Consider the following 23,474-nt stretch of genomic DNA (forward strand, 5'->3'; position numbering starts at 1 on the left):
CCCCAAAGTCTAGAAGAACTTGATGTAATAACAGAAAATATAAATACAGTCATCTCTAGCACTCATGATAGTGTCGCCCCACTTCGATTAAAGAAAATAAAGAACAAATGATCATACTCATGCTCTCAAGAGAGCAGCCCGTAAAATGGAGCGCAAGAGGAAGAATACAGAATTAGAGGTATTTCACGGTGCATGGAAGGATAGTGTCTGTAGCTAAAGCTGCCTGGTCAGCATATTTGAGCAAACTCATAGAAAATAACCACAACAATCCTAGGTGTTTATTCAGTACAGTGGCTAAATTGGTGAGGAATAAAGCATCATCTGAACCAGATATTCTGTTGCACACAAGAGAAATGACTTCATGAATTTCTTTACTGATAAAATTTTAAAATAATCAGAAATAAAATTGGAATTATGCAATCATCTGTCACAGTACCTCAGAAAACAGTGTCTCATAATTTTCCTCAAGTGCAACTTCTTAATTTTCTTATTAATTTTAATACTGTACAAATGTACAAAGCTTTGAATGGTCTAGCTCCGCAGTACTTAAGTGATCTTCTACCATGCTATATTCCATCATGTTCATTACAATCACAAAATTCTGGCCTGTTAATAGTTCCTAGAATATCAAAATACACAAAAGGAGGTAAATAATTTTCATATTTGGCTCCTAAACTATGGAATAGTCTCCCTAACACTGTTCGGGATGCAGACACACTCTCTCAGTTTAAGTCTAGACTAAAGACTCATCTATTTAGCCAGACATACACCTAATTTATCCTCCAACCCACAATTAGGCTGCTTTAGTTGGGTCTGCCGGAACCAGAAACCAGAAACATTGATCATGATCTATAACTCTGCAATAAATTGAATGGCATCTATGCTAATATTATTTTATTTGTTTCCCTGTCTCAACCTCTGGACTCCTATCCTGAGGTCACCAGAACCGGCTGGATCAGCTCCATTCCTGCTTGGTGTTGGACTCCACTGCTATGTGTTGGTGTGTGATGATGACTAATAGCAGCTGGTACCAGCCAAACATCACTTCAGTCTATTACGATGGACTTCAGAGGATGAACCGATGCCAACTCCAACCATAAGACATGGGATACTTCATATGCCATTGCCTGAACCTTGGATTTAGGATGGACCTCACCAAAATGACCGGCCAGGTTCAACTGCGATGCACCTCACTGATCTCTGCCTGCATCACCTCGGTCTAATGATGGACTACACTCTCGAAATGGAATAAATCGATTAACAATTAATTGCCAACAAAAGCCTTCATCAGCCAATTAACAAGGACAACTGAATCTATGTGAACTTCAGCAGTTAATCCAGGATGGACTTCAAAAACATTAGTCAGTAATCTCACAGTTCATTACAAAATCTATGTTTAAACATTGACCCTTAACACTTACTAATTGTCATTATATTCATGATGTTAGCCAGAGGGGAACTGGCCCCCACAGTGAGTCTGGTTTCTCCCAAGGTTATTTTTCTAGATTTTCTAGATTTTGGGTTCCTTGCCACAGTCGCCTTCAGCTTGCTCACTGGGGTTTAAAATACAATTATTATTTAATTACTTACGTTTAAACACAATTCACAATCGTATTTTATCAAACTACACAATGATGACTAAGACATTATAGACATTACAGTTTTATCTTATGTTAATGCCTGATCTTCTGTAAAGCTGCTTTGAAACGACGTGTGTTGTGAAAGTTGCCATACAAATAAAAATGACTTGACTTGACTTGATGGCAAACTTTTTAATGCATGTCATTTAATATTTATTATGTGAGCCAAAAGATCAAAGGTTGAATTCCTGGAGTTAATATGACAATCCAACTTGATCACTGTTGTGCCCTTGAGCAAAGTACTTAACCGGGAATTACCTCAGATTAACTCTCTCAAAGTGACAGTAAAAAAACCTACAAATAACGAATGATATTTAGAATGAAATAGGCATTTGAGCACACACTGTATGTTACAATGAATAAATGGCACTTTCAACAAATTGAGTACAAATTGGTGTCCCATTATTTTTTTTTAATATAAAATAGGAAAAATCCCATGTTTTTTGGGTGAGAAATATTACATACCCAACTTTTAATAATTGAACTCTACCACTCCATATGAAAACCTTGGAAAACAATTTCTTCAGTTCACGGGAAATTTAATTTGATCAATAACAACAAAGCAACATTTGGTCCAAAACCAGCTTGACCCTACTGATTGATATAATTTAGGTGAAATTTGCAACACCTTATGCTGTTTCTCAATTTCATCAATTCTTTTATTAAATTTGTATTGCGAGAAAAGTATATTTTGTTTCATTTGTAACCAGTGGGATTAAATGGGTTAAGATAGACATGTCCTAAATTTTGGTAACTGGGTTGCAAAACTTGGAAAGCTTTTATTGCATTTTACTGATACTTTTCCAGATTCAAGAGTTTTCATTCCTATTTTGTACTCTGAAAATATATTATTTGAATGTATTTGATTTAATTATGCACATTGACTCCACATGAATCAATTAAGTTACATCAACATACCTTTTCCTCTTGGTTTAGCTCATTAATTCTTTGTCAGGAAACATCTTTTATTCATGTAATTTCAACATTATGGAATAAAGTTGTTTTTAAATGACCAAATTAAGTAGTCTCAACATGATTTTATACGTGTTCCTAACATGATTCACTTCCTAAATTTTACGTAATATTTTGTCTCATTACTGATTTATGTAACTTTCAGTTGGCAATAACATACATTAACATGCTACTTGCAAAGAAGTTATTGCTCCTTGAGTAAAGCTACATACAGCATGTTGTTTGTGTACCCGTCCAGAAGCAAAAGCTCCACTCTTCACCAAAATAGGAACCCAGCGGAACAGAACTCGACTCTATATCCCAAAATAACAACATTAAACACTAAGCTTTTCTCATCTTGCTCAGAAATGTATGAAATAACACTTAATTTTACCATTTTTACTCACTGCATAAAGTCCCATTCAATACAAATCCTGTGCCAATATCCCCTTGCCCATGTTGTTGATTGACACTTGACACTTGATTGGTTTACATTCACCCTACATCATCTAGTAAAGTGCACATATTAGAGAATTACATTAATCGAGTAAGAGAAACACACTTTTGTTTGTGTAGATCACAAATAATGTGATTTAGTAAATCGGACAACCTTAGTTGTAATGTACCCTTTTTGTGGAATGTGCCAAATTACATACAAATCTCTCTCTCTTATACTCCTTTCTTGTACCACATTTGGTAAATGTGTGTTTGAGCGGATGTAATTACTAGTGATTTGCAATAACACCATCTCTCCATCAGGTGATCAGTCCATACATGTCGCTGGTCTCACAGGTGTGAATTTCTGGCCGGGAACCAAGCAACTGTTTTCTGTTGGACTTTAAACAGGTGGCCTTTGCACGTGTCCATTGAGTGAGTTGAATAAAAGGTGCGGTTTAGACATCCAACAGCTGGTGGACGACTATTAATTATTCAGCGTGTAATTGCGGCCTTTGTAAAGTATCATATGAAGTCACTACCATTGAATGATCAAAAGTGAAGCCATGTGCACTGTGTTCTCCATTGCATCTATATGAGAGATCACTAATGTAGTTTAGGTCTTTATGTGTGCATTCAAAGTGTGCTCAATTCTGGTCTGGATCACAGGGAAATCATGTCATTTATTCAGAATACTGGCCTGATTCTGACAGAACAGAACCAACACCAGCTGTGTGTATTGTGTTATTTAGTGTTTTAAAGCATTATAGAATAGATGTTTTATCTTCTTGGGTTGAGTTGGGGTTATAGTAATTTTCAATCAGTAAACAAGAAATGCCCAGGGGGAATTGTCGTGAAGGGAGGGAGGTGCTCCCACTGTGGGAGTGACTGATTGACTGTCAGAGGTGTCCACAAACATACAGTACTGCCTGTTCATCAAGTTAATATGGGAGATTGACTTTAAACGGGATTTCACACTGATGCATAAGAAATATACATCAACTACTGCTGCTTCGCCTGGGTTAAGCACTAAAGATTGAAGAAAAAAGAAACATGTCCTGTCTTTGAGGAAGCACGAGTTGTGAATCGCTTTCTTGCCATAAAAGGTGAGAAGAGTCGCACACGTATGTGCAGTACAGTTCAGGTAAAGTCGGTCGCGAGACTCCTGTGAGGCGCGAAAATGGTTCGACAGATATTTGGCGGCAAAATTATTCCAGAACTGTGTAGCGAAATGTTTATATCCTATTTACGAATGTAAAATTTTAATAATCTCTCATGGATTTGCAATAACTTAATGACATGTAATTACTAATAAATATATTAATACGAACGATTGCAAGGACGTAAAATAGACGAAACCTGTTGTTGACGAGGTTTGCGACCATCGATATTTACCGCCTTCATCTTCTTTTTAGTGTTATTTAAAAAAAAAAAAATTTTTTTAAAGGTGAGTGTGTGTGTGTATATACATATACATATATGTAGTGTATTCAATATACTTTATTTTCTATTCGATTTGTATTTATTTATTTATTATTATTATTTATTCAATTTGTAATAATCTTTATTATTATCTATGTCTTGCTGTTGTGCACTGGAAGCTCCTGTCACCAAGACACATTCTTTGTATGCTTAAACTGATTCTGACATTCATCAGATGTATTTGAGATGTTTATGATTTAGTTTGTTTGTTAATCTGATGTTTTTAAGATGTTTAGCAGATGTTAATTAGATGCTGATGCTTTCCAGATGAAAAGATCTATAACAGACATCTCATAGATGTACGTGTGTTATCTGGAAAAGTTTGTCAAGGTTGGTTATTCATTAACCGTGATAGCACATAACCCAGATGTCAGACTGATGTGTGTTTTTACATCTGGAAGACATATGTTTTAGGTTGTTTTCTCATCTGCAATACGTTTATAAGACGTTTTGTCTCGGATGTCAATAAGACATTCATCAGATGTATTTGAGACGTTTATGATTTAGTATGTTTGTAAATCTGATCTTTTTAAGACGTTTAGCAGATGTTAATTAGATCCTGATGCTCTCCAGATGAAACACTCTTAAACGGAGATGTACGTGTGCTATCTGGGAAAGTTTGTGTGAATAGTGTGAATAATTCTTAGGGTTTTAAATATTTATTTATTTTGAATACTTTTATGATTAAAACATGCTTCGGCAAATTTCGTGAAAATATTAAAGCTACATGAACTTTAGGGAAATAGCCTATCTTGACACCTCTAAACACTCATTTGGATTCTAGTCATTCAAAATATTGAAAATTGTTTGGTATGTTGGTCCCTTATAGCGTCATGACTTTGAATAATATTCCAATTTGTGTCAGTAAAATACAGTACAACACTTTACAACACACACACACACACACACATGTTATTTTATGCTTTGAAGTTGTGTTAGATGTAAAGGCCAAAATGTTAAATTATTTTAAGTTGAATACAGACTTTTTTCTTTTTCTTGAGTAGCCTAAGTCTTATGTAGAAAGCCACTGTTATCTGTTGATAAGGCAAAAATAAAACTCATGGGATGGGAACAAGTCTGCTCAACTTATCTCGTTATGAGCTAACCCCACCCTACCCTGAGAGCACATATACACCACCCAGACAATTATTTAATGTGTGTTTATATCTGGAAGATGTCTATAAGACGTGTTTAGTATGTCTCGGATGTCAATAAGACATTCATCAGATGTCTTTGAGATGTTTATGATTTAGTTTGTTTGTTAATCTGATCTTTTTAAGATGTTTAGCAGATGTTAATTAGATGCTGATGCTTTCCAGAGATCTAAAACAGACACCTCAGAGATGTACGTGTGCTATCTGGATAGGAGGGCCCCTGATAGCACACGTACATCTCCCAGATGCCTATTAGATGTGTGTTTACATCTGTTAGACATACAGTATTAGCAATGCGCTTATTAGACCTATGTCAATAAGTATGTCTTGGGTGTCAATAAGACATTCTTTGAGATGTTTATGATGTGTAAATCTGATCTTTTTAAGACGTTTAGCAGATAGATTGTGTCGCTTTCCTTTCATAATATTGGTCATATACAAATTGGTTGTAAAATTTGAACGGTTCTTTAAATAGGTCAAAATAATAGGCAAACACATTTTGTTTAAATAATAGACTTTTTTGAACACATCATATCATGTAAACATTCACAGTGCAAGGTGGAATAAAGACGAAAACATATGTTTTATTTGTTTAAAATATACTGGGTTCAGTACAAGTTAAGCTCCATTTGTGGCGTAATGTTGATTTCCACAAAATTTTATGTTGACTCACCCCTCCATTTCTTGACCATGACATCATCGTCACCTGTCTGTCTTGAGTTTAGTGTTCGTGCATTGTGTGGGTTACCTCAGTGCGCCCTCAGGCCCGTGGTGTCATCAGTCCCTCGTCTGTTTTTTAAGCATGAGTTTTGCCCTCATCCGTTTCAGGTGCCACTGGCATGCTAAATCAGCGTTTCCATGGGAACGCTGATCATTACAACCTTCCCAAGCGGATCCTGACCCTTGTTTGTTACCCCGCTTATTTAAATCCCCTCATGTGTCATGTCCTATTTCGGATCATTGTTACTGTGATTGTCTATGTGAACGTTTCGCCGCAGTGTTTCAGAAGTGTGGTTAACTTCTGCTTCGCCTGTGATCATAGCACATTCGTTGGAGGAGGATTCCTAATTTCTGCCCTCGTATCGGGGGAAACTGTTGCCCGGGCTTGCTTAGTTTGAACAATTTTTTTTTTGGTTTGTAAATAAATCCTATTGAACTGTTTTCTCTGCGTTTGGGCCCTGTCTCTACACCTCTCTGACAATTTGATGAAAACAATGTTTTTTTGGGGTGAACTATTTTTAGAGCTGCACATATCTGCTTTAAACCCTCTTTAAAACCCACTTGCCTGATAGACTTCCATTGCAAATGCATGATTGTGCATGCAATTATTGTTAAAGTACCCTCTGTAGTAATTTACACCATCTAACAGGTGCTGTCAATAGAGTTTAAGTTGCATTGATCCCGTACTATTCCTTTAAGAATAAACCCACTCTTTCAGCTCCAGCACGTGAGCTGTTGCACAATTCCGAAAGGTGTGAAAAAAGAAGGATGATAGTATTTCTTCACAATGAGGTCATGTGAGAAAAACATTAACAAAGTCATATAAGTTGAAAATGATATTTTGTCCAACAATGCAATGCTATTGAGGGTCTGTTGTAGTCTGAGAGCGTCTGATAGCTGTAATTAGTGTCATGAGGTACACATGATTCTTGTGTGAGAGAGACAAACCATGTGACAGTGTGGGAAATTCAGGATGAAATGGAAAACTGAGCTAGAGGAGAAAAGATAGAATAAGATTGAAGGTCTTGGACTGAGTGGAAATACTAAATATAGGTGGAAAGGGAACTGGTTGGATGAATTGGAGATCTTTGGTTAGGTATGAAAAGGCTGATATGCAGCAGACTCACCCTTCACTGCTCTGGTGCGATCACAGGAGGAGAAACGCTGGACGCTTCAGATCGGATTCAGTCATGGAGCTCACCTTAGACTTGCCCTGCAGATATCCTCGCTGTGAGTAAAGGACAGACTGTTACTAACATTTTGTGCACTACCTTTCCTTACAAATTTCCCCTTAATACTAACTATAGGTTAAATCTCTTGGGAGATTTTTCTTGGGAAAATTTTCGAGACCCCAGAAATTGAAGGATAATGTGTGTTAAGCCTATTTTAGGGCCATTACAATTTTGTGACATTGTTTTCATGACAATTGAGCACATTTGTACTTCAGAATCTCATTACTGTTAATGCTTTTGTACGATTTACTCTTTGTAACTCTCAATGGTGATTCACTTTAGACTCATTACTGTAACTCATTACGATTTTCCGTTAAACAAATTCAAAATAATGTCTATATTTATATGTTCATTGTTAATGGTCTGCACTTATATAGCGCCTTTTTAACCTTAAAGGTATTCAAAGCTCTTTACTCTGTGTCTCTTTCACACATTCACACACACATGATGGCAGAGATGCTATGTAAGGTGCTAGCCTGCCATTGGGAGCAACTTTGGGTTCAGTGTCTTGCCCAAGAACACTTCAGCATGTTGAGTCGTGTGGGCCGGGAATCAAACCCACACAATTCACAATTCATTTACTCAGCACCTCAAATTTCTCCATTACAATGACTCATTACGGGGCCATAATTCATGTATTCTACATAATATATTATAAATAAGAATAACCCTATAATGTACTTAAAAGTAATTTTAAAGGTACATTTATTGAAAGTCAGTAACTGTAATCGGATTACAAAAATGTAATGCATTACACTTCCTTTGACTCAAAAAGTAATTTGATTACAGTAACTAATTACTTTGTTATTGGATTACACCCAACACTGATTAAATGACATTTAAATTGTGAACATATGTGATTTTATGTTTTGTAATGTTAAATTCAATTTGTATTAAAAAAAAAATGACTGTTAAACTAAGTTACTGATTACCATTTGAGTTGTGTAATCTGTAATCAGTACTGGATTACATTTCAGAAGTCAACACTGAATACAAATGCAAAGGTATTACAATAAATACTACCATGATGTATAAACCGGTTATTTTAAGATTTTAATAATATATGTTTTTTTTTGCCTTACAGTAATGAGAATTTGGTGGGGGAAATGTGCATACATTTTGTGAATATTGCCACAATGCAAAAAATCATAATGGTCCTATAAATAGGTGAAATTATTTTAAGCAAAATGTAACTTTTCTTCCTTTATTATTTTGGGGTGAAATAGCAGATTCTTTATGCATCTACTAAAAATGACAAGGGAATGTTATTGTTTTTGCGGTTGTGTTTCAAAGGCAGGGTTGGGGAGTAACGGAATACATGTAATGGGATTACGCATTTAAAATACAACATATAAGTAACTGTATTCCACTACAGTTACAATTTAAATAATTGGTATTTAGAATACAGTTACATTCAAAAAGTAGTTTGATTACTGACGAGATTACTTTGCATTTTATTGTCATTTGTTTCATTTAATATTTAGTCCTTTCAGATGGAAAACATTTATACATATAAATGATCCAAAGTGCATTTGAACAGCGGTGAAACACTTTCTTATGATGCGTTACATTCATACGAGCAGACAGAGAAGTACGTTTGAAGTACGTTTGGAGCAGAAGAAATAGAAATAAACCTTCTGTAAACTGTTAGCTTTATGCTAAGCTAAAATGCTATTTCTAGCCATTTTACATGCACGTGTTGCCAGACACGATCATATTTTATATCAAGAAAATACAAGTTGGATCATAATTTCTTTTTTCTACTAAGATCTTTGATATTAGGGCGAAAATCATATTCCTGAAAATAATTTTTGTATTGTTTTAGTGTAAAAATATCTAGAAATCCATTTGATTGATCTTGTTTTAGAAACAACACTACATAAGATATTTAAGTTTGACAGAGAATGTATTTTTAACATGTATTTTGAGTTTTTATAGTCAAAACAAGTGAAAAAAATCCACCAGTACTGAAGAAGTAATCCAAAGTATTTAGATTATGTTACTGACCTTGAGTAATCTAACGGAATACATTACAAATTACATTTTAAAGCATGTAATCTGTAGTGGAATACATTTCAAATGTAACCCTCAAAACCCTGTTCAAAGGAATTTTATACCAGTTACGGTCGTAACAGGCACATATTGGTCCACTTTCAGTCTTATGTTTGATGTTTTGAAAAGTTCTTTATGGTGATGGTTGAAATACTCACAGGCCAAAGGGTTTTACTTTAAGTCTTTACTAACCAGCTTTAACTTAAGGTGCCTGATGTTTCTGCACTACCCATGGGGGTTTTCACTGCTCTTTTTCTTCGCCATCTTCCCCAGACTCCCTATACATCTGTATGATCACTAGAAACAGCAGTAAACACTCTGTTTAGCCCACATAAAAGATCCCAAGTCATTTCCTCGATAGGCAAATGTATTTTTAACGATAACTTATAAACCTTTAAATGCAGACCTACTGTGATCTCCGAGGTTGTTAATCGAAGTTAAGTTTGCATTATTTCAACTTACATTTTTTAAAACTTAGTTTAAAGGCAAACTTTCTAGTGAAGAACTACACTACCCATGATGCTGAAGGGAAACAAAGACCGGCCACTCCCATGACGTACTGCAAATGGCGCAATCGAGCCGGTCTTTCTACAGTCTTAAACTTCTTAATTATTTTTATGTATCTTAATATTTGGCAATAAACTTGAAATATTGTTTATATACTTGTAATCAAAAACCTTCAATATTTTATATATTTATTATATTTTATTGGATTGTATTTCATTGCCTCATTTAAGACGTTAAGTGCGCAGTCTCTTCTCTAATCCAAATCAAAGTTTGTTGTGATTCACCTCGGAGCTGCTTGGTTTGGTTAATGGCTTTGAACTCTTTTATGAAGTATTTTATGACATTTCTATGGAAAAAAATTTATGAAAAATACTTAAGAAACCAACACGGCTAAAAGAAATAGTTGGTGGGCAATGTTGCGCTCTGTTGTGAACAGTCTCTCGTTTTGTGTCTGTAGGCTATAGGGGCATCTTCAAGATGCAGAGCAAGTGGAGGACAACAAAGCTGCTTGGATTGCTGTTGATTGCCAACTTCGTCATTTACTTCATGGTAGAATTGTCCCGAAGTAATGGCCAGAGACGAGATGTCTACAAACGATGGAGAGTCCCAACCAAAGAGTTCTGGAGTAAGCCACAGGTCACTACAGCATTCTGGAATCATGAGCAACATCGTCTTGACGACATCTACCTGCCCCTTGCCAGTGGCAACGAGTCCCTCCGAGAATTCCCGGGAATCCCTCATTGGCTTAATCAGACAATTCATGCAGGTCAGTGCCAGCCAGACTTAAGTATCACAACACAAATAAAAGACTTCAAATCTCTTCCACAGCGTTTCCAGGACTTCCTGTTGTACATTGGATGCAGGTCGTATCCCCTGATAATGGACGCACCCAATGTATGTTCCAAACCTCCTTTCCTGTTGCTTGTGATAAAGTCCATTGCGCCACATTTCGACCGACGACAGGCCATTCGAGAATCATGGGGGCGTGCCGGTATCCTCGACAACCGGCGCATTGCCACAGTGTTCCTCCTTGGCAACACTACAGCGACAGACCATTTCCCAGACCTGATGGACATGGTCAAGTATGAAGCAGCATTGCACGGCGACATTTTGCAGTGGGGCTACCGTGATTCGTTCTTTAACCTCACCTTGAAGGAAGTGCTCTTTCTGGAGTGGTTTGGAAGTCATTGCCCCACTGCTGAGTACGTCTTTAAAGGCGATGACGACGTTTTCGTTAATACACGGCATATTCTGGAGTTCCTAGGTAACTTCACGGTGACCAGTGCGAGAGACCTCTTTATTGGAGATGTGATCACCAATGCTGGACCACACCGGGACAAAAAGCTCAAGTATTACATCCCAGAAAGTGTGTTTGTTGGGGGTTATCCTCCGTACGCAGGCGGAGGAGGCTACCTGTACTCAGGTAATCTAGGGTTACGACTAAGAACTATCTCCCGCTTGGTCATGTTGTACCCAATCGATGACGTGTACACAGGGATGTGTTTGCGGAAACTGGGCTTAGTGCCTGAGAAACACAAAGGCTTTAAGACCTTTGACATTGAGGAAAAGTACAAAGACAAACCTTGTTTTTATAAAAGTTTGATGATGGTCCATCCGAGGAGCCCACAAGAGATGATTAAGATCTGGTCTTGGATAAATGACCCCAAAACGAATTGCTAGAAGTGAGATATTTTAAACTCGACATGAAATGGCATTCCCAGCCCAATTTGGGACCTGATTTTATCCATCAGGAATTGATTGGATTGTGAAAAGTGCTCTTGATTATGACAAATGGCTGGAGGGGAGTTTTTGAAAAGTACGAGGGATTTGTGACTTCAGCCGAAAAGGAAAGTCGTTTCAGAGACAAAAAGACAAAGATTTTTTACTTTGGAATAACATGCACTGATGATCGTTGACAATAAGACCAGGAATGCGTATTAAGAAGGTAACTATGGTCAGGTTGACTTTCAGGACTTTATCGAATTTTTCTCCGCTTTGTAAAGAACCTTAATTAGAGGTCATATGAACTATACCTCGCAGAGGTATTATACTGCTATTTACAGAGGGCTAACTTCAGTTATCGCCTTCCAATTTTATAGCTGAATTATGTAAATTTTCAGTGTTAAAATACAGTACTTTCTTCTATCTCTATTATTATGAAGAGACAAATATGAGTATCCATGCATAGATTAATTTTCTCAAAACCTGTAAACACTGTGTCTCTGTGGCTTGTTTAGAGGGAACTGCTTAGACCCGCCCCAACAATGTTATTCAACCAATGGCATGAGTTGGGGGCGGGGCTATTTTTGCAATTCCATTCGGTGGCGCTAGTGTGGCAGAAATTGCATCAGCTTAAACACATATGAGTAAAGTAAGACATAATGCACTATGACAGACAGTAATCTGGGTGTGTCTACATGTTGATAAAGAGCTAAAGATACCTTTTTATGTTTGTTCTGTGTTTAGACATCATCGGTTGCCATTTTAATGTATGTCTCATGTCTGTTGTTATGTACAGGTTGAATAAGCAGAGCTGTGCTCTCAAGCAACTATACTCTGTTTGGAAATTTGGTTGTAAACAGTACTGTTTTACAAAAGTTTTGCACAAAATTTGTGCAAAAGGCACAGCTAGTTTTGACCTTCGCACCATTGTTGTAGGGCATCATTAGACATTTACAACACACACACACACAGAACTGTTTACGCCTCTGATGTTCAAAGTCAAACAAAATCCCTTTACTGTTGAACTCTCTGTTAACTCCATCGGGAGAAAGCTCACAAAAGATCGGATATCCATGCATTATTTACTGTGAAGTTCAGTAAATTGTTCAGTCTTGGCTCATATGTGTGTAGTCTTGGATGAAATATAATTTTGGACATGGATGTAAAATAATCTCTGAGATAGGTTTAACCCTTATAAAGGAAACTTGTTTTAACATTTCCATTATGCTCTCAGTGTTTTGTTTGTATTCAGAGTCAGACTAATACAGTTCTGCTGTATTCATATCCGTCATTATATTGATCTGAGGATATCTAAATCAAAATAATTAAACACAATGCTCAATAGCATAGAATACTACCCTACTACTTGTACCGCTATACTCTATACAGACCATATAAATGCAAATGTTGTATTTGTAAATGTTGGGCTGGAGGACTTACTGCACTTTCCACAAAAAAACCTGCAGTATACTGTATCGCACAATGCTTCTTAACTTGACTTTACATTTGAACTGGGAATTATTTTTACACCAAACTGTATCAAAACTGTAAAATAACCATGATTGATTTTGAAATGATAAACGGACACTTGCCGTGGAATTAAAGTGCACGCAATAGCATTTTTATCATCTTAGTTCATATACCAAAGGACAAGGCTTTGCACAGATACCAAATGTTTGGAGTTTGGCTAATATTTGTAATTTATCTTTAGACATCACAATATTTTATGGAACAAATAACATAATCTTTAGTATTTAATATATATATATATATATATATATATATATATATATATATATATATATATATATATTATAGTTTGTTTTCAATGCATGGTATTGTTTTCTTTGACAAAGATTTCTTCTCTGTGGGACATTAGAACAGCACATGTGTCTTCACATTATTATTATTATAAGTGTGTGTGTGTGTGTGTGTGTGTGTGTGAGAGAGAGAGAGAGTCCTCTACAAAGGACATAAAATAAAATATGAATTAAAAAACTATTATTGTCATATGTTTCTAATGCATTAAACACTAGGTTGACACTAAAACGTCGATTAAAAAATATTTAAAAAATAAATAATAATGGCAGTGCATCCTCTTTTTTTCTTTTCTTATTTTGTATCTATTGTCAATGCCTTTTATATATATATATATATGCACATACATTTATACAATTGTTAACCTTTTTTGCATTCCCAATTATAAAAAAAAATAAATGAAAAGAAATTAAACGAGACAGCCTCGATGACGTATGCGGGCGACAAATGCGACACAGCCATTATTTTTTTAAATATTTTTTTCATCGACGTTTTAGATACAAGTTCACAGAGAGTTTTGTATGTTTTTTTTCTTGCAAAAAATTAATAAATATATATTTATATTATATATATATAAAAAAATATATATATATATATATATATATATATATATATATATATATATATATATATATATATATATATATTTAATATATATATATATTAAACGCTGGATCACAGGTGGATGGATCACAGAATTGGTAGAGCAGCGCCCTCTGTCGGATCGGAGCGTCACCTGTCTTTCAGACATGCGCAAAAGGTAAATTTACCTGAGTGATTACAGATATAGAACAGCTGATGGTAGAAGCCTCTTCCCTTTAGCTTTTAAAACAAGCTTTTGACATCATCAGAAGAAAGAAAACAACAGAAAAAGAAAGTAAACGATTATAAGTTTAAAATGCCACGACGGCATTTATTGTGTAAATTCTGTCTCCTGATAATAATATATTTGACACTTCGGGCGAGCAGTGTGGAGGTGAGTAACTGCAGGTATGAATGAACTCACAGCTCATCAGTGTTTGATCGATGGACATCTCACGTCTTGTTTTCTGTTGCTGGCAGATAAACAGAAATGACGGACAATCATATGCAGGTATGTAACAGCTGTTAAATCAGTGTGTCATGAAGTGTCCTAAGATTAAGACTTGATGCACATTAAAATCTTTAATGGTTATATTCTAATTGATCAAAACCTGGTTTAGCAACCTGGTCTTCCTGTTAATTCAGTTATTTGGCAAGTTACATGGACAAACTATTATTTCAGCATCAAAATTTGAGGTTAATATTTGTTTGAACGTATAAAGGAAAGTGTATATTTTAAGTGCTGTAACTTGTTACTATTTCGTTAAAGTTTTTTTTTTTTTCACTCTTGTTATATGGTGTGTATATAAGTAAAACAAGTTTTATATAAGTACAGGGGTGTAGACTCTCCAACCCCCCCCCCCAACACACTCACCCCAATAATTTAAACCAGCAAGTTCAACCCTCCACATTATTTATACTATGATCAATGGAAACATGTAAATGCTTCATGCTGCAACCGCCTCATCTTATGTGCAAAACATTTTTTTTTTTTATTTAAAACTTATTACAGTAGTGAGATCCTAATAATGGCAATTTGTTTTCTCCCGAATTTGGAATTCCCAATTCTCAATGCGCTCTTTAAGTCCTCATGGTGGCGTAGTGTCTCAATCCGGGTGGCGGAGGATGAATCTCAGTTGCCTCCGTGTCTGAGACCGTCAATCCGCGCATCTTATCACGTGGCTCGTTGAGCGCGTTTCCCCGGAGACATGGCGCGTGTGGAGGCTTCACGCTATTCTCCGTGGCATCCACGCACAACTCTCCACGTGCCCCACCGTGAGCGAGAACCACATTATAGCGACCACGAGGAGGTTACCCCATGTGACTCTACCCTCCCTAGCAACTGTGCCAATTTGGTTGCTTAGTAACTCAGCACGCCCTGGATTCGAACTCGTGACTCCGGGGATTGGTTGTCCACAATACACTCTGAGCTACCCAGGCCCCACAATACCAATGGTTAAGAGTAATAAGAGTTCAGATAATTAGGGGTAATTGTCATGAAAATGTCACCATGAAAAAAATCTTAAAGGTTCTAAAAATAATCTTTAATTTCTTAATGTTATATGCCATCTTTGTCTTGTGATATGGTCTCTATCAGGAGGTGTAGGCAGAGAGCGTTATGCGTTCTTTGCACTGCGCAGCTGCCATCAGGTTCTTCGCAGCAACAGCGGTGAGTTCTTTTCTCCTGACTACCTGTGCTCAAATCCCCCCGTCTGGTGCAACTGGACCATCCAGGTGAATCCTGGGAGGCGTTTGCAGCTGTATCTGGAGGACCTGATGCCCTCAGAGGCCTGTCAACTGAAGAGTGATCAGATCCACCTGGATGAGTCTCCAGTCGCTGCTGGGGGGCAACGAATCCTGGAGAGATGCTGGAGAACAGCCACGTACACATCTGTGTCCAACACCGTTCAAGTGGTGCTGCTCATCGACGGAAACCAGCCCTCACCGTACAGGGGCTTCTATGGACACTTTAAAGCTTTTGGGCCGCTCGATTCTCCTGACCACATCGATAAAGGTGAGTAGTCTCAAAGGGAAGCCTGGGGAATAAAGTTGTTGTAGAGAATCATACTTGACATTGAGCTTGATCAAGAACTGAACAGTTGTGACGGCAAATATTAAACAGAGTTTTACACAAATGTAATACACACACACACACACACACACACACACACACACACACACTGATGAGCCAAAACTTTGACCACTCACAGGTGAAGAGAATAACATTGATCATCTAACAAGGCCACATTTCAAGGTCTGGGTAGGTTAGATGGGGAGTGAACAATCAGTTTTGTCGTCAATGTGTTGAATGCAGGAGAAATGGGCAGGAGGAGTGAAAGTCACTCAGGTCTTTACAAGTTTTTAAACTTTAAACACCTGTTTAAACTACTCCTTTTCAGCACGCCCATTTCCCAATGCGCTCTAGGCCCTTGTGGTGGCGTAGTGACTCGCCTCAATCCTGGTGTTGGAGGACCAAAGTCAGATGCCTCCGCGTCTGAGACCGGCAATCACATTGAGTGTCCAGAACACATTCACGTAACCAATCGAGAGATGCACACTGGTATCCTCGGGCAACCCATCTACACGCGCTCCATTCACAAATCCACGCACCAGAAGAATGCACGAATATACGGTTTTCTTTGTTCACAGTAGCACAAATGCATAAATGTATGTGCAATTTAATGTACAAATAAATGCTGAGCCGTTTGTATTGGTATTCTTCGAGAACGTCTATTCTGCAGTCTTGACATACATGCGTGCAATGCCGGGGGCGTGGTTTAGCGTGGCTGACACCCAATGCCCATACATTATAATGGAGGGAAATATCCAGTCATGTTGCCAATTTAGCGACTTTTCAGACCTCCTCGGCGACTTTTATTCTAAAAAGCGACCAGCGACATATCTAGCGACTTTTTGGACAAACCATAGCTACTTCCATAGGGTGTATATGTGTCTGTTTGACAATATCGAAAGCCCAAAAGATTTCTGTAATTTGCTGGTCTTTTATATACGAGATGTTTTGGTTTGTAATTTCTAAATTAAAATTCGACAATGTGAAGCCTCCTTGAACTATAGAGAGGCAATATAATTAAAACATATTATAATGGCCAAATTTTGTCTGAGTAATCGGCCTGACTGATATGTTGTTCCTTTTATGGTTTGTAGTAAATAAAATGGTGTAGTTTGTGTAATCACCGCTCTTGAATATCTCCCTTAGATGTGATCGAAGAGGCATTAGTTGGTTATGAAGAAGTGGATACGGTTACAAATGCTCTACCAGATCTTAGAGGTGTCACTGCAGATGTCAAACTGTCAATGGTAAACGCACAAACCTCTCCACCTGCTCCGAAAAAGCCTGTGATATTCAGCCAGTTTGAGTCCATTTCGGTGTCCAACGAGCTGCCTATCGAGAAGGAACCATGGAAAAATGGTCCATCTGGGAAACTAGAAGCATCTTCTGGATCCACGGACTCAACTCCACGTGTTTCTCCTGGTTACCATGAAAATGTTGGATTTATTGACGACTTCTATTACGATGATAATTCTAATGCAATACCACAAGAAAATGCGGGTCGTTGGGCAGCTGAGAGCCACAAACCTCAACCTAAAGGTGGCTCCGCTCAAGTCCGCTCCAAATATCAGCCCGCCTATACACTCATGCCAGACTTCACCCTCAGCACCGTTAAACCAGCCGCCAGGTCTCCATCTGGCATGCGCAGGAATGTGGATGCACAATCCCTCTCTCCCAGTGAAACTGAGCCAGCCAGAGCCAAAATGGTGTCTGATGTTGGGGAAGTAAGGTGGGTGAGAGTGGGACAGCGAGATGATATGGACGACGTTTCTGTGAAGGCGACAGTGGCGGACAGCGCAGGCACACCACCTGCCCATTTGGACCCGCATGAGGGCAGTTCTTCCAACTTTCATGATACTAGACTACCAAAATTGCACCGCAGATCTAAAGGTGTAGTATGGTAGTTAATAGCTTGGAAAAACAATGTTTAACTTGGCACATCACACATTCATTGTCCGTTTGGTTGAATGTCACAGAAATGTCATATTTGCCCCCCGAATTCAAACTTGATTCTCATGAAATTGGTCAAGAAAATTTCATTTATGCATTTGGCAGATGCTTTTATCCAAAGTGGCTTACAGTGCACTTATTACAGGGACAATCTCCCCGGAGCAACCTGGAGTTAAGTGCCTTGCTCAAGGACACAATGGTGGTGGCTGTGGGGCTTGAACCAGTGACCTTCTGATTACCAGTTATGTGCTTTAGCCCACTACGCCGCCACCACCACCAGATCAGAAGAAACAATTGGAAAATGATGCCTCTTTTTACAGTTGTTAAGATCATTTACATTTTGACAACAGCTAGGCTCATTTTATCCCAGGGTGGTGGTGGGCTGGTGGCATAGTGGGCTAAAGCAGAGAATGGTAAGCATAAGGTTGCCATTTCGATCCCCACAGCCACCACCATTGTGTCCTTGAGTAAGGCACTTAACTCCAGGTTGCTCCGGGGGGATTGTCCCTGTAATAAGGGCACTGTAAGTCGCTTTGGATAAAAGCATCTGCCAAATGCATAAATGTAAATCCCCCAATTCTCTGTACTGCATTGGGAAAAAACAAATCTGGTAATTATGATGTTCTCATTACTGCAATGTGAAAAAATGTAGTATTTCAATTGTGAAGTACTCGTACATGATAGTAGTTCTTTGTAATGCCTTTCATTTTCACAGATTATGGAAAAAAATCTAAAACGTTTTACTGTAATCCAGTTAAAGAAATGACCGTTGCGGTAATGAGAATCATCATCAAAAACAACCTGGAACAGTAAAAGTAAAACATGGTGGTGGTCCTAAATTTAAGCTTCATTTTCGATATGCAAATGTATAATTAATTTTTATTTGAGGGTTAAATATGACCAGAGTGACATAATCAGAAATTAAGTACACGAAATGGTACCATAATGAATACATAGTTAGGGTGTGAAGTAAATGTGCTTAAATGTCATGAAAATAATCTCAGTGGATTTAACAATGAGCTGAAATGTGATTTTATTTATTTTTATTTATGTTTGTGGCCATATCTGACTCTATTTCTTGATTTTGTGATATTTACCCTTGTATCAGTACATTTTGACATGGTGGTGGCACAGAGTTTATACTTGAGACCCCAAATTCGGTATGGGGAGTATTTTTGCCCACCCCTATCAGTGTGCCAAGTTTCATAATTTTCCTACATGCGGTTCAGAGGGCTGCCATAGACTCCCAGCCAGAATAATAATAATTCCAACAAATATTATAGGGGCTAATCCATTACCTCATTAGTAATAAACTATTTTATTTTTGTACTGTGTGCTGAAGTCCTCTTGCATTTTATTTATGCAGCGAAAACTCGATACCTACAAACAATGCGAAATACGACCCACAACATCCATTTACCTGGAGGTAAGCATTGCTTTTAAATGGTTCCTGATGACATTTCTTCAGTAATATTGCATGTAGTTGTTGGTTACATCAGTATACAGGCTACATTTTGATGATAAAGTGTCTGTCCAATCAGAGCTCTTGTTGGAGGTGGCTGTGGAAGTCAGTCTTGAGTCTGGGAATCATGAGAGAGCATCTTCCCTCAGGACTGCATTAGAGACAATGGTAAGGCTAAATATTGCTCTCCACTCACTATAGCACACACTTGCAAGTTTTGTCTGATTTCATGGACCTTAATCTGAATATTATTGTAAATGGATGACCTGTTTGATTGGTTTACAGATAAAAGAAGAGCTTGGACCTGTCACGTTAAACAGTCTAGACTTCAAAAGATTAAAAAAGTCAGGATAAAGTTCACTTTCCAGGTCGTATTAATCCACTTATTCACTAATTGGTCTGCAAATGAGACGTGATGTGTCAATGGGTTTGTTTCTAGGTTGAGTTCTGGAGTTTTGTTCATCGTATGGGTGCAGTTTCAGAAGGCTGTTGTAGGTCCGCACACACCCTGGGTTCTTCAGTCCGATCTGCAAGGGCTTCAGGGCAAAAGTATCAAATCACAAACCAGCAAAATCCACGGCGTCATCGTGTCCATTTCTACTGAAGGTGCTCGCACACCACGCAAATAATTTCTTGTCCCGTGATTAACTATGTGGTAAAATAGGGGGTGGCGATGAATTTGTGGGACATGCTGAAGGAAGTGTGTCCTCTGCTGAAGCCTTAAAACACTTGAGTGGAACCAACTTGATCAAAGAGCGACAGACTTTTGAATATGTACACACCTTTGCCAGCATTCTTACAGGCTTATCCAATGCGTAGAAGTGTTGTGTGAATGCCTGTTCATGAGAGACTCATCCAATGATATCAAGTCATGTAAATTAATAGGGAAAATACTTCCGGAACCTAGATGGCTGAAAAAGTGGGCGGGCACTGTTGCGCTCTGTTGTCATGATGTGCCTTACCAACCTGTTTGTGTTTTGAACAGACATCAATGAGTGCGAGACACAGCTGGTAGTGTGTGGTGCACACTCTGAGTGCGTTAATCAGTTTGGATCATACTCCTGTCGCTGCGTCCATGGATACCATGAGGCTCGTCATGGATTGGACCGGACCGTTTGTGAGACGTCCACGTCCTCCGGTAAGAAAATGAATGAGATTCACAACTGTATCGTATTTGTTTGTCTTGGAATGAAGTACAGGATTCAGTTCAATTAAAATGTAATGCTCACTCCTATTAGTCATTAAATAAATCCTAACTACATTGCCGTTCATAACTCTACTTTTGTCTCCATTCTCTCTAGACTGCAGCTGGACATCATTTCCGTCAGTCCTCAGGGGTGTTTACGCTGTCTGCTGCCTGCTCACGCTGCTCATCTTGTTATTGTTGGTTGTGGTCGCTCTTCTGTACCGTCGATACTATAGAGGCGCTTTCCTGCCTCGCTGCCAGGGATCCAGCATTAGCAGTGCCATGGAAACGGTTGCCAATGATGATGACAACAATAACACTACTGGAAGTGACCCTTCCAGATTCCCACCTCCGCCTCCACCCATAAGACTGTCCAAAGATGGTCTCCGCTCTCTTGATCTTCCTCTGTTACGATTTAGCCCTCTGTCGCCTCCTGATGGATTTAGGAGTAAAATACATGCAGAGAATCACCAGTTTTGATCACTAGTTAGTTACACCTGCCTTTACTCTTGATTGAGAGTGCTGTATGGTCGCTAATAGAGTTGCACATAAATGCATTACATGTCACCGAGTGAAACAACTCTTCTATGTAACTGGTCTCGATTGGACTGTTTAGTTTTTGCTTTAGTTCATGATTTCTGAAGCGTCATCCGAAGGTTGACTGCCTGTAAATATTTACAGCTTATTTTCATTCTGTTCTATTCATTTTTGGCCAGTCACAGTAGACTTGTCACTCTCAGAAATAGTTGATAAGAGTTTTTTGTGGTTTTATGTATGTTAAGCAAATGTATGTTTGTGTGTGAGAGACTTTGAGAGTTGTGAGTGGAAATTCAGAAAATATATATACATTTTCTTGCAAAACTCATGGAGGATTATTTAGTATTTAAGATATTTTCTAGTTTTGCTCTGCTCTAAAATATCGTATTGGCTATAAGTGACATTAGCTATTGTGAAATTTTCATCAGACTTTAGCTGTTAACTCGGATACGCCTTTTTCCCCAAACCCCGCCCTCTAAAGGCACACACTCACAACAAGATGCTTGCTTGGCGACTCTTGTAACCAGAGATGGATTTCTATTATTTGCAGGACACACAAGTGTATAATCTAAAATATATTAACCACCCTTTGTCTAAATTACACTCTTCATACACTGGGCATTATACTTGTGTTCACGTTTAAAGAACCAAACTCGGATCCCTTTAATGAGACCAAAAAGTGAACAAGCATTTACGCTGTTTGTGACCTTGAAAATTGGCCCTGATCTCTTTTTGGGCCTCTTTTTGGCATGCCCATTTCCCAATGCGCTCTAGGTCCTTGTGGTGGCGTAGTGACTCGCCGCAATCCGTATGATGGTGGACGAATGTCAGTTGCCTCCACGTCTGAGACCGGCAATCCACGCATCTTATAAGGTGGCTTGTTGAGCGTGTTACCATGGAGATGTAGCGCGTGTGGAGGCTCACGCTATTCTTTGCGGCATCCATGCACAACACCCCACGCAGCCCAACGAGAGTGAGAACCACGTTATAGCGACCACGAGGAGGTTACCCGAATGTGAGACTACCCACCCTAGCAACCAGCCCATTTGGTTGCTTAGGAAGCCTGACTGGAGTCACTCGGCACACCCTGGCCTTCGGTGTCTTTATGAGCTACCCAGGCCCCTATTTTACGAGATTATTAAACATGTTTAATACCTTTTAAAATGAATAATCAGCATGAGAACAGGTGTGTTTGTTCAATAAGACATTTTATAAATGTTCTGCATCAAAAAAAATAACTATTAGATAAAATCACAGTTTGTTTTTATACATTATGAGGGAAAAGAAATGAAATTAATGCATTGTATGTTTATATAAAAATACTAATTTAAACAACTAATTTAGAAATTCAATCATTGTTTATGGTAGATAAGTCTTAATACCAACAAAAAATACAATTGAGCATGGTTTTATTTATTGACTGCCTCGAGCAACATCCATTCATTGAAACCAATAGTAATATGTTTGTATCGTAATCCAAGTGTCACGGGTGGTTTGGTTAAACCCTCAAGTGTTCATTTGCACAGAACACTGAAGAAATATTTGTGAGTTTGTTTTGTGAGGAGTTTAAATAATTTTCATCAGCAACTACTCAATGCATGTTATTAGCAAACCGAACCACAGGCTGCAAGCGAAGCATACTCAGACCTCCTCCTGAGATAGTCTCGGTTCGGTTCACTTTAAAGGGGCCTGAGATCATTTGGATTGTTCACATATGGGCTAAAAATCCTGTGAACTGCTCTCAGACCCCCCTAAAATGGACCAAGTGTGAAAATGCCCTCCAAACCAGCTCCAAATGACCTCGTTGCTTTTGGTGTTCACAATATAAATGGACTTAAGCATAGGACCCAGTTTCTTTTATGGTCCTCTTGGCGTTGATGGGATCTCAGACCCTTTGTTGTAGGAACACCACCACCAATATTTATACCATGATTACCGGAAACATTTTAATTCGTTTGGTAACAATTGACATT

General features: G+C 38.2%; 2 protein-coding genes across 3 annotated transcripts; both read left to right on the forward strand.

The window, feature by feature from the left end:
* Positions 1 to 3,962: 3,962 nt before the first annotated feature.
* b3gnt2a (UDP-GlcNAc:betaGal beta-1,3-N-acetylglucosaminyltransferase 2a) lies at positions 3,963 to 13,620 on the forward strand. Of its 2 annotated transcripts, XM_052127155.1 has the most exons (3): positions 3,963 to 4,132; positions 7,536 to 7,612; positions 10,631 to 13,620. In XM_052127155.1, exons 2-3 carry the CDS (start codon positions 7,573 to 7,575, stop codon positions 11,851 to 11,853), a joined length of 1,263 nt encoding a protein of 420 aa, XP_051983115.1. In that variant the 5' UTR covers positions 3,963 to 4,132; positions 7,536 to 7,572; the 3' UTR covers positions 11,854 to 13,620. The 2 variants fall into 2 exon arrangements, with proteins under 2 accessions (XP_051983115.1, XP_051983116.1); XM_052127156.1 differs by lacking the exon at positions 7,536 to 7,612.
* A 901-nt stretch (positions 13,621 to 14,521) lies between these two features.
* Positions 14,522 to 21,785, forward strand: zgc:66455 (uncharacterized protein LOC393502 homolog). The gene is made up of 10 exons (XM_052127351.1): positions 14,522 to 14,689; positions 14,776 to 14,806; positions 15,893 to 16,309; positions 17,513 to 18,256; positions 19,683 to 19,742; positions 19,858 to 19,946; positions 20,064 to 20,122; positions 20,218 to 20,384; positions 20,764 to 20,916; positions 21,080 to 21,785. Exons 1-10 carry the CDS (start codon positions 14,612 to 14,614, stop codon positions 21,442 to 21,444), a joined length of 2,163 nt encoding a protein of 720 aa, XP_051983311.1. The 5' UTR covers positions 14,522 to 14,611; the 3' UTR covers positions 21,445 to 21,785.
* The last annotated feature ends 1,689 nt before the right edge of the window (positions 21,786 to 23,474 follow it).

The sequence above is a fragment of the Xyrauchen texanus genome, chromosome 5 (genome assembly GCF_025860055.1).
Source record: "Xyrauchen texanus isolate HMW12.3.18 chromosome 5, RBS_HiC_50CHRs, whole genome shotgun sequence".
Lineage (NCBI taxonomy): Eukaryota > Metazoa > Chordata > Actinopteri > Cypriniformes > Catostomidae > Xyrauchen > Xyrauchen texanus.

Coding starts and splice junctions, on each gene's coding strand:
- b3gnt2a (XM_052127155.1), top strand. CDS start 7,573: ATGGAGCTCACCTTAGACTTGCCCTGCAGATATCCTCGCT. Junction 7,613..10,630: donor GCCCTGCAGATATCCTCGCT/GTGAGTAAAGGA, acceptor TTGTGTCTGTAG/GCTATAGGGGCATCTTCAAG.
- zgc:66455 (XM_052127351.1), top strand. CDS start 14,612: ATGCCACGACGGCATTTATTGTGTAAATTCTGTCTCCTGATAATAATA. Junction 19,743..19,857: donor CAACATCCATTTACCTGGAG/GTAAGCATTGCT, acceptor CTGTCCAATCAG/AGCTCTTGTTGGAGGTGGCT. Junction 19,947..20,063: donor GGACTGCATTAGAGACAATG/GTAAGGCTAAAT, acceptor ATTGGTTTACAG/ATAAAAGAAGAGCTTGGACC.